The 14,467-nt window shown below is 38.7% G+C and overlaps 1 protein-coding gene across 2 annotated transcripts in view; it reads right to left on the reverse strand.

Moving 5' to 3' along the window:
• The window catches only part of RFWD3 (ring finger and WD repeat domain 3), a 37,497-nt gene that overhangs the window by 12,841 nt on the left and 10,189 nt on the right, over positions 1-14,467 (reverse strand). The window contains exons 4-8 of one of the 2 annotated variants that reach the window (XM_059043733.2): positions 9,367-9,464; positions 5,835-6,023; positions 5,644-5,735; positions 2,012-2,126; positions 1,290-1,518 (exon numbers count right to left, since the gene is read on the reverse strand). In XM_059043733.2, coding sequence (XP_058899716.1) covers positions 1,290-1,518; positions 2,012-2,126; positions 5,644-5,735; positions 5,835-6,023; positions 9,367-9,464 — 723 coding nt within the window. The remainder of the gene's footprint in view (positions 1-1,289; positions 1,519-2,011; positions 2,127-5,643; positions 5,736-5,834; positions 6,024-9,366; positions 9,465-14,467) is intronic. The other variant, XM_067018450.1, reaches the window with a different exon arrangement.

Consider the following 14,467-nt stretch of genomic DNA (forward strand, 5'->3'; position numbering starts at 1 on the left):
TCACACCCAATTTGGGGAAACAACTGGAAGAAATAAGTATTTTTCCAATTAATGGGGAAGGTTTTATATGATAAATCTTTTTATTAAAAATTTGAATGGGATATAGGAATATTATAAACAATCCTTTTACTTTCCCCTCAATTGGAGCCTCCTGATAGCCTCTCAACTCATAGGTAATATTAGTGAATAGAGAAATATAAGATAATCTAGGGATTCCACCACCAATCCTATATATACCTAAGTGTGGGGGACATAGTTTTGAAGCATCCGAATGTAACTTCTAAGTCGGGGGACAGGAAATCAGGCTGAAGCAAAGGGACCTGACAGTTGACAGAAATCATATGCTGAAGACAGCAGGAAAAACATCTGCAACACTGGGCGTGTGAGATTTGGTTTTCAACATTAAGACAACCTAAAATTAAGCTTGAAAAGCACACAAAAAAGAGAAAAGCAGTATAATAAAATAATAATGTTCCCAAATTCTTTTATTTGGAATTTGTCAATTTGAACACTACTGAAAATAAGCATTAAATCTTGTTTTAACTTGAATTAGAGCTTGGGGTAGTGTTTTTTCAAATATTTCTAGTCTAAAATGAACCTGTATTTTAGTGGGACATACAGGAATGATGTTCTTATCCTTGGACAACCCACAGTTCTAAGTACATCTTCTCTCACTTTACCATGGTTCAGTATCTCTACCCTTTTGGTGAACAAATTTACAGAATGACATCAACAGACAGTACAGACATCTTTGCAGTACCCTAAAGTCTCTGTATTAACAGGAAAGTGACTAGGAAAAAGTGATTTGGTGGGCTGTGGACAGTGTTCACCTACTAGTGAGTCCTGGATTCTTCAAGAAGGGAGGAGAGAAATAGAGTCCAATAATGAACATAAAAACTGAGGTTCTGGGGACTTCCCTGGTGGCGCAGTGGTTAAGAATCCGCCTGCCAACGCAGGCAACACATGTTCGAACCCTGGTCCATGAAGATCCTACATGCTGCGGAGCAACTAAGCCTGTGTGCCACAACCATTGAGCCTGCACTCTAGAGCCCACAAGCTACAACTATGGAAGCCCGAGTGCCTAGAGCCCGTGCTCTGCAGCAAGAGAAGCCACTGCATCTCTTAAGCCCATGCACCACAATGAAGAGTTAACCCCCTCTCGCCGCAACTAGAGAAAGCCCACGTGCAGTGACGAAGACCCAACGCAGCCAAAAAGTAAATAAATAAATGTTCCTAAAAAATGAAACAAAACAAAAACAAAAAAACACCTGAGGTTCTGGACTATTCACCTGGAAGGAAGGAGGCCTGAGGAGAAGGCTGTGATACTACCAGGCAGCTCAGAGCATCACAGTATGTCATGACTCGGCAGTTTCCTGTTTGAGACACTGTGAATGTCTTCTGGAAATGGTACTTGTGTTGGCTCTGGCTGGAGGACAGGCTGCTTAGGAAACGTGCTTGGGAACTCCCGCTCAGCTGTGAAATCTGACTCTGATGCTGCACCATAAGGTTTTTCAAGTCCTAAAATGAAAAAGATTTTGTAAATGTGAAGCCTTTTCCTTTGGTATTCCCCTCATACACAATTCCTTGATCTAATACAAGGATATTTCTTATCCTTTACAAGAAAATGTTAACATGAATCCTAAAGAACTGCTGCAGTTTTCATAATATTTCAACAAGCAATTGAAATAGGGAGAGCATGGAATCATAAAGCACTGAAAGTCCTTAAGAGTCATTTTGTCTGAAATTCTCATTTAATTGGTAGATTTAAGGAAGTGAAATGACTTAATCAAGTTTTGATTATCAGGTGGCTGTTCAATTTTTAAAAATTCACACTGCAGTAGAATTCATCATAAAGCATGTATATAAGCCCTAATCAGAAATAAAGAGTTGATCATGTTTACTTCCTGAAAAACCTGGTAAATCCTATTCGTATCTGAGATGAAACTGAATAATATTCAGATGCCTTAATTCCTACTTCAAAAGCTCTTTGGATTAGAAAAGGCAAACGTACCTGAACACGACTGTGAAGCTTAGTGCACTCCTCAGTGAGGACTTGAAGCTGGAGCCGGCACTGCGCTGATTCTAACTCAGCCTTCTTCCTTAGCATCTGTTCCTCTTCTAAGGAACTAGAGGGGGAAAGCCAGCAACAGGTGGAGATCAGAAAGGCTGCAGAAGACTTCTCATCAAGATGACATAGTAAATTCATGCTATGATATACACACTTTGCTGTAAATATGTCATGATAGTGAATAAAATATAACAAGTGAAAAATCTCTCAAGCCCAGAAACACTACAGAAAAGGAGCATGCAGGGCTGAACTCATGAGCCTACTGGGGTGGGTCTCAGTGTTGAAGCAGGCAGTGATGGCCAGGAATTTGGCTCTTACTAGGGAAAGGGGACCTAAAATGCAAAATGAGGGATTACAGCCAAGCTCACTGCTTGAGTTAGAGCCAAATTATAAAAGAGTAAAAATGGCCTGTTGAAAGACCAAGGTTATCTACTGGATAAAAAGAAAATAAGGTACTGGTTGTTCATCAGATATTCAAATTAAAGAACACTATAAAAAGAGGCTGGACTTTCCTGGTGGAACAGTGGTTAGGAATCTGTCTGCCAATGCAGGGGACATGGGTTCGAGCCCTGGTCTGGGAAGATCCCATATGCCATGGAGCAACTAAGCCCACATGCCACAACTACTGAGCCTGCACTCTAGAGCCCGCATGCCACAACTACTGAAGCCCATGTGCCTGGAGCCCGTGCTCCACAACAAGAGAAGCCACCGCAGTGAGAAGCCTGCACACCACAACGAAGAGTAGTCTCCACTAGAGAAAGCCTGCGTGCAACAACAAAGACCCAATGCAGCCAAAATAAATAAATAAATAAATAAATAAATAAATAAATAAATAAATTTAAAGAGGCTGAAGTTAAAAAGATAGAAAGTATACACTAGGCAAATGTTTAAAAAAAAAAGACTGATCAGAATTAAAAAGGATGAATAGGCATAAAAAGGAACAATGTGTAATGAAAGGACACATTCACCAGGAATAAAAATCATAAATCTGAATGTTTCAAAATATGAAATGCAAAAAAAAAGAGATTTCCACTCCAATGAGTTAGGAGAGAAAAAAAGATGAAAATTAGAAAGGAAGGGATCAAGTAGCTCTTATAATTCAAGACAACCCACAAACTATTAGAGTTCAGCAAGGCTGCTGTAGTCAAGATCAAGAAAATTAGATCAACAGCATTCCCCATACACCAGATAACTGACTAGTAAATATAACAGAAAAAAATTCATTCAAAATAGCATTCTAACAACAGCAACCTAGTAATAAAGTTAAGGCCTTTAAGAAGCAAAATACAGTTATAAGACACAAAGGAAACAGGGAATAAGTGAAAGGATATTATATAATGTTCACAGCTGGAAAGACTAAATTGAAGTACTGGTGCAAAGAGTTAACAGACAGACCCTGGAATAACAGAGTAGTCCATTCATAATATGGAAACTTAATTTAGGATAGAGGTAGCAATGGAAATTTATACAGAAAGAATATTTCTATATAAATTTTTATTTATTAATTTAGAATTATTTATTAGTTTTTAAATTATTAACTAACAATTAATACAATTGTGGTTATCCATAAAACTAGATTTTAGGTAGACTAAAAACTAAAACTTTGGGGCTTCCCTGGTGGCGCAGTGGTTGAGAGCCCACCTGCCGATGCAGGGGGTCGTGCCCCGGTCCAGGAAGATCCCACATGCCACAGAGCAACTAAGCCCATGCGCCACAACTACTGAGCCCGTTCGCCTAGAGCCCGTGCTCCGCAACAAGAGAAGGTGCCGCAACGAGAAGCCCGCGCGTCCGAACGAAGAGCAGCCCTCGTGTGCCACAATTAGAGAAAGCCCACATGCAGCAACGAAGACCCAACGCAGCCAAAAGAAAAAATTTATTAAAACAATCTATTTTGTTCAATATAAATAAGCAAAATATTTGAGCACAATGTATAGAAGAGTAGGTTCAACCGCAATTGAGGAAAAGCAAATTAAAGTAAATACTACTTCACTCCATGAAACTGGCAAAAATTAGGTCTGATAATATAAAGTAGGTGAGGGTATGAAAAAAAATGAGAAATCTCTTACACTGCTGCTGATATATACTGGAACAGACTCTTGGAAGAGCAATTTGACAATATCTAGTAAAGTTGAAATTACACGTACCCTATGATAAAGCAAATCCACTTCTAGACCTAAAGAAACTCTCACCTATCTCTCTGCGGCATGGCTTATATTAACAGAAACTGGAATCCACCAATACGAAATACATATAGGTAAACTCTAATTAGAGAAATGGAATATTATATAGAAATTAAAATGAATCAACTAGAGCTACATATATCAACTAGGATATGTGCCTCAGAGTATTAAGCAAAAATCAAGTCTGATTAAGTACATCTTTGTACATATCCTTAATCATTTCTTTAGAAAAAATGCCTGAAGCAGAATTACTTTTAGACTTCTGAAGCATATTGCCAAAGGCCTCTCTAAATGTTTGTGCCTGTGTACGTTTTTACCAGTAATACATGAGCGAACCCACATCCCTGTAGTCTCTCGGTGCAGGTTCTTTTTATTTTTTTTGGCTGTGCTGAGACGCATGTGGGATCTTAGTTCCCGGACCAGGAATCGAACCTGTGCCCCTTGCAGTGGAAGTGTGCAGTGTTAACCACTGGACCGCTAGGGAAGTCCAGTGCAGGTATTTTTCATCTTTAATGTTCTTAGAGCATATTTTATAAGTAGTGTTATTAGCATTTGTTCATGGGCTTCCAAAATCTTGGTAATTTCTTGCATTGTACGACAAGTGCAAAGCTTCAGTTATGAGACTTCTTTGCAGAGTACTGTTGCAGGAGGGCTTAGGGACACCAGAAACAAAAATTCTGTTTTTAAAAAGTATCATTAGTCTATTCTAGTGATAAGGAGATTGAGACTTGGGAGTGTGTTCTAGATGGCCATGAATTGGCTACAGAGTAAGACAGAGGATTGATTCCCTGATTCAGTATTCACAGTATTTAGCAGCAGAGGCAGGCAGTAAATGTAATCCCTAGGGAAGAATCTGGACAGGCTACTTATTTTTGGTTGCATTGGGTCAGTTGCTGTGTGCGGGCTTTCTCTAGTTACAGTGAGCAGGGGCTACTCTTCCTTGCAGCACGCGGGCCTCTCATTGCGGTGGCTTCTCCTGTTGCGGAACACGGGCTCTAGGCACATGGGCTTCAGTAGTTGTGGCTTGCGGGCTCTAAAGTGCAGGCTCAGTAGTTGTGGCTCATGGGCCCAGTTGCTCCATGGCATGTGGGATCTTCCCGGACCACGGCTCGAACCCGTGTCCCCTGCATTGGCAGGCAGGTTCCTAACTGCTGTGCCACCAGGGAAGCCCCAGATCATCATTTTTAATGCTATATGGAAAGCAAACCATGCTTCGGATGATCAGACATGTATCATAAATCAGTGTTAGACAGATTGCCAATGATCCCCAGAGATCCCCAGTCACAGGCCAAGGAAAGGCTCAGAACCACACTAAGAGTGACTCAAACCTTTTTCAGAGGTGCTTACAAAGAACCAAAGGGGAATATCCCAGCTAGGCAGACTCTTGCCACCTACCTTTTCATGAGCTCCTGTTCACTAGCGTCCAAAGCTCTCAGGGTTCGGGCATAAAGGACAACGATGTCACTGTGCTTGGCTTTCTTGTTGCACTAAGGAGCCCAATGGGACACAATAAGTGTGGTTCTAGGAATCCTCCTGACTTAACATGTTGACTGTGCACATGCACAGTTCTTAACTATGGTCTTTACCTGAGGACATTTTCGTGCCTGTCCTTTGAGCCACTTAGAAATGCACTTATACCCAAAGAGGTGGCCACAGCGCAATGCCGAGAGCCGGTGATCCCCAGCATTGGTCCACTGTTCCAAACATATTGTGCAAGTGTCCACTTCTTCCTCATCCGGAGAAGTTAGAAGAGGATTCGACTTCTGGGGAGACTGCTAGATGGAAACCAGAATACATTCAAATTAGAGAAAATGAAAAATCAGTCTTGAAGATGTGAAACTCTATCAAATTAACAAAAAAAAAAATCACACAAAAAAGATACAAACATAATTGAAAATGCCAAAGAAAAACCCCAACACCCATGAATCACTTTCCATTCTTTCCAGAATGCAATCTGGTCAAAGGTAACATAAGGCATGAAAATATTATTACCCTTTGAGCTTAAAAAATTCTTGATTTTCTTTCATTCAAATGACAAAAAGGAGCTATATTTACGAAGATATTAAAACAAAACAAACCTAGAAGTGACCCAGTTAAATAACAACAGGGAATATTAAGTTTGTTATACATTCGATATTAGGTCCATAATCAATTCAAGTAGCTATAAAATACCTGGCTCATGTGAATAAAGAAAAAAAAAAATACCAGGAAAAATAGAAAGGATATAAACAACTCACACAAAAATACAAATGGTCAGTAAGGGTTCACTTATAGTTAAAGAAATGAAAATTCAAGTAAGAGACCACATTTTTACTTTTTCATCTATTAGATGGCATAAATTGATGTCTGATGACACCAAGCACTGAGGGTGAGGGAGAAATGGGCATGCTTACATACTGTTGTTGCAAGTAGAAACCGGCACAAATTTTCCTGAGGGCAACTTGGCGTTATCTATCAAAACTAAAATACATACATCTTTCCTTTGATATAGCAATCTCTCTGCTAGAAATATATCCCATGAATATAATCACAAATATTTGCCAAGACAATAGTACAAAGATGCTCAGTGCAGCATGATCTTATTAGGAAGCAACAGCAACAACAAAGAAATAAAGAAAAAGGGAACAACCATAGTGTACATGGCAAGGGAAGAGTTAACTAAAAATGTATTCCTATGTAAAAACACCGTGCAGCTATTACTACCAATAAGAATGAGATTCAATTTTATGTACTGACACTAAAAGGCTCTCCAAAATGCAGTAAGTTGGGGGAAAAGGAACCAGTCCCAGAACAGGATACTATATAATCCCTCTTGTGTGAATTTTAAAATAGAACATTTAAATGAATTCAGTAAAGTTGAAGGATACACAATTCATCTACAGAAATCTGTTGCATTTCTACACACTAAAAATGAACTATCAGAAAGAGAAATTAAGAAAATAATCCCATTTGTGAACTACATCAAAAAGAACAAAATACCTAGAAATAAATCTAACTGAAGAGGTAAAAGACCAGTACTCTGAAATTATAAGACACCGATGAAAGAAACTGAACACAACACAAACAAATGGAAAGATATACTATGCTCATGGATTGGAAGAATTAACACTGTTAAAATAATCATGGGATTCCCTGGTGGCACAGTGGTTGAGAGTCTGCCTGCCAATGCAGCGGACATGGGTTCGTGCCCCAGTCTGGGAGGATCCCACATGCAGTGGAGCGGTTAGGCCTGTGAGCCATGGCCGCTGAGCCTGCGTGTCTGGAGCCTGTGCTCCGCAACAGGAAAGGTCACAGCAGTGAGAGGCCCACGTACCGCAAAAAAAAAAATTATACCCCCGCCAGGCAATCTATAGATTCACTGCAATCCCTGTCAAAATATGAATAACATTTTTCACAGCACTGGAGTAAATAATTCTAAAATTTGTATGGAAACACAAAACTCCAAATAGCCAAAGCAATCTCAAGAAAGAACAAAGTTGGAAATATACTCCCTGATTTCAAACTAGACTACAAAACTACAGTAATCAAAACAGTATGGTACTATCACATAAGCAGACATGTAGATCAATGGAACAGAACAGAGAGCCCAGAAATAAAGCCACACTTATATGGGCAATTAATTTATGACAAAAGAGGCAAGAATAGACAATGGGGAAAAGACAGCCTCTTCAATAAATGGTGTTGGGAAATCTGGACAGCTACATGCAAAAAAAGCAAACTGGACTACTTTTTCACATCATATACAAAAGTAACCTCAAAATGGACTAAAGATTTAAATATAAGACCTGAAACCATAAACTTCTAGAAGAAAACATAGGCAGTAGGCTCTCTAACATCGGTCCGAGCAGTATTTTTTTGAATATGTCTCCTCAGGCAAGGGAAGCAAGCAAAAATAAACAAACAGGACTACATCAAACTAAAGCTTTTGCACAGCAAAGGAAACTATCAACAAAATGAACAGGCAGCCTACCAAATTGGAGAAGATATTAACAAAAGATATATCTGATAAGAGGTTAATATCCAAAATAAACAAAGAGCTCATACAACTCAACAGCAAAAAAACCACCTGATTAAAAATGGGCAAAAGACACGAACAGACATTTTCCCAAAGAAACAGCCAACAGACACATAAAAAGAAAAGATGCTCAGCATCACTAATTATCAGGGAAATGCAAATTAAAACCACAAAGAGATACCACCTTATACCTATCAGAATGGCTATCATCAAAAAGACAACAAATGACAAGCACTGGCGAGGATGTAGAGAAAAGGGAACACTCATGCACTGTTGTTGGGAATGTAAATTGGTGCACCCACTATAGGAAACAGTACGGAGTGTGGACAAATACCATATAATCTCACTTATATGTGGAATCTGAAAAATAAAACAAAACAAAAAAACCCAGACTAAGAGACACAGAGAACAAATGGGTGAGTACCAGAGGGAAGGGGAGTGGGGTATGGCAAAATAGGTGAAGGGGATTAAGAGGTACTAACCTCCGGTTATAAAATAATAAACCATGGGGATGTAATACATAGCATGAAAAATGTGGTCAATAATATTGTAATAACTTTGTATGGGGATAGATGGTTACTAAACTTATTGTGGTGATCACTTCATAATGTATGCAAATGTCAAGTCACTTTGCATTACACTTATACACATAAGTAAATTTCTATGAGAGTAACTTTTCTAGAGAGAATAAATAAAAATAGAAACTTGCAAAAAGTGGATCAATGATGTTTTGGAACTGGCAGGGTCCACAGTTGGTATAAATAAGTCTCATATTAAGGACAGTGATATCTGTAATTTTTAAAAATAAAAACTGTTTATCTCATAGCAATCTTTCTGCCAGACAGTTCATAAACTGCATTCATATCTACTACTTTTAACTGATACTTAACCTTGTTAGGTGGACAGGACAAGTTCTCCTCACATCTTCCCCTACCCCATGTTTTTAAACCTAAGGGGAGGCAATCACACAAATAATGAGTAACTTGTACAGGATCTACACCTGGACCCCCTGCCTAAAAAGTCTGTGGGCTTTCCACTTTAACTTGCAGCTGGCTTTTTAAATGTAAATCGAAACCTCTCATTTAAAAGGATGTTCATATTACCTGTTTGGGGAAAGTCTCTCCTCCACCAATACATGTAACTTCTTGCTCTGTTGAGATATCTCCTAGTTGCTCTGCCAAGTCGTTACCTCCTAGTTGCTCTGCCAAGTCGTTTCCAGAAATGATGGGGTAGGTAATATATAAAAGAAGATATAAGTTAGGTATGAGGCTAGCAGGAGAGTCTGACTCACCACAGCTTTCCATTTCTAATTGATACTGTACTGTTGCTGTAAAAGGAATGACAATTTCCCCAGGTAGCATCAATGAATCCTTTTTTTTTTTGGCTGTGCAGCATGTGGGATCTTAGTTTCCTGATCAGGGACTGAACCCAAGCCTCCTGCAGTGGAAGCATGGAGTCCCAACCACTGGACCGCCAAGGAAGTCCCAATGAATTCATTTTTAAATGTAGACAGAATAGTAAACTAACCCACAAGTACCCATCACCCAATTTCAAAAATAATATTTTGCCAATCTTGTTCCAAGTAAGCCCCCATTCCCATTATTTTCTTTCCTAATAACAAACCCTAAAATGTGGTTTCACTTGTAAAAACTTTTGTAGCACTCACTGATAAAGACTTTTTTTTTTACATAAACACTATACCTAACAAAATTAACAATACTATATCTAAAAAAGTTAACAATAATCCTTCAATACCATCCCAGACACCCAGTTTGTAATCAAAATTTCCCAGTTGTTGTTGTTTTGTGGCCACATAGTGAGGCATGCAGGATCTTCCCCAACCAGAGAACGAACCCATGCCCTGCGTAGAGTCTTAACCACTGGACCACCAGGGAAGGCCCTCCCAATTGCTTTAAAGTTGCTCTTTACAATAGATTTATTCCAATCAGGATCCAAACAAGGTCTTCAAACAGTGAGCTTGGATTGTTATGTCTCGTAAGTCTTTTTCATTTATAACAATTCTCCTTCACTTATTTCTATACCCTCCTGTCACTGATTTGTTAAGGGAGATTTGGTCATTTGTCTTATGAAATGTCCTACATCCTGGATTTGGCTGATTGCTTCCTGTGGTATTCCTTACTTACTGCTTCACTGCCTGCCTTTCCTATAAACTGGCCATTAGACCTAGATGTTTTTGTAGATGAAACTTAGGTTGTGTACTTCTGATAGCAGTACACCAGGAGGCTTATACTGGGTTCAGGTGATGTCAGTCTGACCCCTAGACTATCTGGTTCCTCAACAACCTTTCACAGCTTCCATTAATGGTCAAGATAGTAATCTTAATTTTTAGTTATTTTTCTTTTTGAGGCTCAAATTGTTCCACCGTAGGCCAGAGAGAATCCCTTCAAATTGGCTCTTAAAAAAAAAAATCTTTTATTGAAATGTAATATGCATACAGAAAAGTGTACCATAAATATTTTGTGAATTTCCACAAACTGAACTATAAACCAGAACACCAACAACCCTAAGAGTGCCCCTTATACCCTTATGTCCTCCTTTTATCTTGGGTGACAGGCAGGGAGGTGACCTTGCCCCCCAAAAGTAACTACTTTACTAAATTTTAACACCATTGACTGGTTTTGCCTGATTTTGTATATAAATGGTATCTGAGTTACCCACTTTCTGCCACTTGTTTGACATTCTTTGCAAGATTTTTCCATACTAATGTGTGGAGTTGCAGTTCATTTTCACTTCTGTACAGTTTTACTGCATAAATATATAACATTTATTTATCCATTCTACTGCTAATGGGTTTGTGGATAGTTTTCAGTTTTTTCCTATTACAAACAGTGTTATTACATTCTTGTACATGGCATTCATGAACACATGTACTCATTTCCTTGGCTATATACCTAAAAGTGAAATTGTTGAGCAACTGGTTCTATATATATATATAGTGAGTTTATAACAAAACTAGCAAAATGTTTGTACCAATTTACATTTTGATGTAAAAGAGGACATCAAAATCATAAAATGTGGGGGAGGAGAGTAAGAAAATGTAGATTAAAAAAAAAATTTCCTTAAATGTATTTGAGCCCATATGACTACCAGTCTAAGGCAAACAGATATAGGAAAGGGTTACTACACTTGAAAAACAGGGTAACCACAAATTAAAAACATACACAAAAACCAAAAAGAAGAGAACATAAGTACAGTACAAAAGATAATCAGGGGGAAGGGATAAATTGGGGGACTGGGATTGACAAATACACACTACTATATATAAAATAGGTAACTAATAAGAACCTACTGCATAGCACAGGGAACTCTACTCCATACTCTGTAATGACCTATATGGGAACAGAATCTAAAAAAGAGTGAATATATGTATATGTATAACTGATTCACTTTGCTGTACAGCAGGAACTAACACAACATTGCAAATCAACTATACTCCAATAAAAATTAATAAGAAGAATCAAACCACAAATGGAAAAACAAAAAGAAAAAAAGGGACAAAGAGGAAATATAAAATCAATGGGAAAACAAGGTTTAAAATGGCAATAAATACGTATCTATCAATATTTACCTTAAGGACTTCCCTGGTGGTGCAGTAGTTAAGAATCTGCCTGCCAATGCAGGGGACATGGGTTTGATCCCTGGTCTAGGAAGATCCCACATGCCACAGAGCAACTAAGCCCATGTGCCACAACTACTGAGCCCATGTGCCGCAATTACTGAAGCCTGTGCATCTAGAGCCCATGCTCTACAACAAGAGAAGCCACTGCAAGGAGAAGCCTGTGCACAGCAACGAAGAGTAGCCCCTGCTTGCTGCAACTAGAGAAAGCCCGTGCACAGCAATGAAGACCCAACACAGCCAAAAAAAAAAAGATAAATTTTTTTAAATTTTAAAAATTGAGAAAATAATAAAGAAACTGTAACATTAAATAAATAAATAAATCATACATTTCTTTAAAAAAATTACTTTAAATGTCAACGGACTAAACGCTCCAATCAAAAGACACAGAGTGGCAGACTGGATAAAAAAAAACAAGAGCCTACAATATGCTGCCTACAAGAGACACACTTTAGGGCAAAGCACACATACAGATTGAAAGTGAGGGGATGGAAAAAGATATATGATGCTGACGGAAATGATAAGAAAGTGGGGGTCACAATACTCATATCAGACAAAATAGACTTTTAGAAAAAGGCCATAAGGAAAGGTAAAGGACACTATATAACGATAAAAGGATCAATACAAGAAGAGGATTTTAACTCGTCAACATATATGCACCTAATATAGAACCATCAAAACACATAAAACACAATTAACAGACATAAAGGGAGAGACTGACAGGAATACAATAATAGTAGGAGACTTTAACACCCCACTCACATCAATGGACAGATCTTCTAGACTGAAATTCAATACAGCAAACAGAGATCCTAAATGATACAACAGAACTGTTAGACTTAATTGATATTTTTAGAAATTATCTCAAGCATCTTCTGTGACCACAACAGCATGAAACTAGAAATCAACCACAGAAAAAGAAATGAGAAAAAAACGATTACATGGAAACTAAACAACATGCTACTAAAGAACCAATGGGTCAATGATGAAATCAAACAGGAAATTAAAAAATACCTTGAGACAAATGACAATGAAAACACAACCAAACAAAATCTATAGGATGCAGCAAAAGCAGTTTTTACAGGAAGTTCAAGCAATACATGCCTTCCTCAAAAAACAAGAATATGTTTTTTGTCATAAACATGTCTGTTTATGACAAACTCACAGACAATATAATACTCAATGGTGAAAAGCTGAAAGCCTTCCTGCTAACAAGACAAGGATGCCCACTCTCACCACTTCTATTCAACACAGTACTGGAAGTCCTAGCCACAGCATTCAGACAAGAAATACAAGGTATCCAAATTGGAAGGGAAGAGGTAAAACTGTCATTATATGCAGATAATATGATACTATATATATAAAATCTTAAGGACTCCACACAAAAACTACCAGAACTGATAAAGGAATTCAGCAAGGTAGCAGGATACAAGATTAGCATACAGAAATCTCAAGTTGATTCAGGGTTTTTATGGGGGGCAACAGTACTCGCTAGGTGGTATGGACATTATTTTTTTCTTTTTAAAATAAATAAATAAATAAATAAATAAATTTGTTTATCTTTGGCTGTGTTGGGTCTTTGTCGCTGCACACGGGCTTTCTCTAGTTGTGGAGAGTGGGGGCTACCCTTCATTGTGGTGTGTGGGCTTCTCATTGCAATGGCTTCTCTTGTTACGGAGCCCGGGCTCTAGGTGTGTGGGCTTCAGTAGTTGTGGCGCACGGGCTTAGTTGCTCTGTGGCATGTGGCATCTTCCCGGACCAGGGATTGAACCCGTGTTCCCTGCATTGGCAGGTAATTGTTAACCACTGCGCCACCAGGAAAGCCCTGGACATTTCTGACTGCAGCACATCAAGAGGCACATAAAATCTGGTGGTTTCACTTTCTGAAATGCTAAGATTGATAAATGGTTCTGGTGGTGTCAGCCTGGTCCCTCTATTAAAAAGACTCCCACCAACCTTCCAACCTAATGGTTTTAAGAGTCACTGATGATCTTTGACTAGATACATCGATTCATTAGGAGTCACAAAATGATAATTCCCCCCCCCCCATCATTCATGCTACAATTACTAGCTGGAATTTTTCTATTAAAAATAAACTTCCTAGGGCTTCCCTGGTGGCGCAGTGGTTGAGAATCTGCCTGACAATGCAGGGGATGTGGGTTTGAGCCCTGGTCCGGAAAGATCCCACATGCCACGGAGCAACTAGGCCTGTGAGCCACAACTACTGAGCCTGTGCGTCTGGAGCCTGTGCTCCGCAACGAGAGGCTGCGATAGTGAGAGGCCCGCGCACCGCGATGAAGAGTGGCACCTGCTTGCCACAACTAGAGAAAGCCCTTGCACAGAAATGAAGACCCAACGCAGCAAAAATAAATAAATAAATTAATAAACTCCTACACCCAACATCTTAAAAAAAAAAAATCAAAAGAAAGAAAAGAAAAATATTTGAAAAAAAACTTCCTTAGGGATTGGGTGGAAGGGAAGAATAGGCAGAGCATAGAGAATCTTTAGGGCACTAAAAATACTGTATATGATATTATAATGATGGATGTATGTCATTATACCTTTGT

The sequence above is a fragment of the Kogia breviceps genome, chromosome 18 (assembly GCF_026419965.1).
Source record: "Kogia breviceps isolate mKogBre1 chromosome 18, mKogBre1 haplotype 1, whole genome shotgun sequence".
In the NCBI taxonomy this organism is placed as follows: Eukaryota; Metazoa; Chordata; class Mammalia; order Artiodactyla; family Physeteridae; genus Kogia; species Kogia breviceps.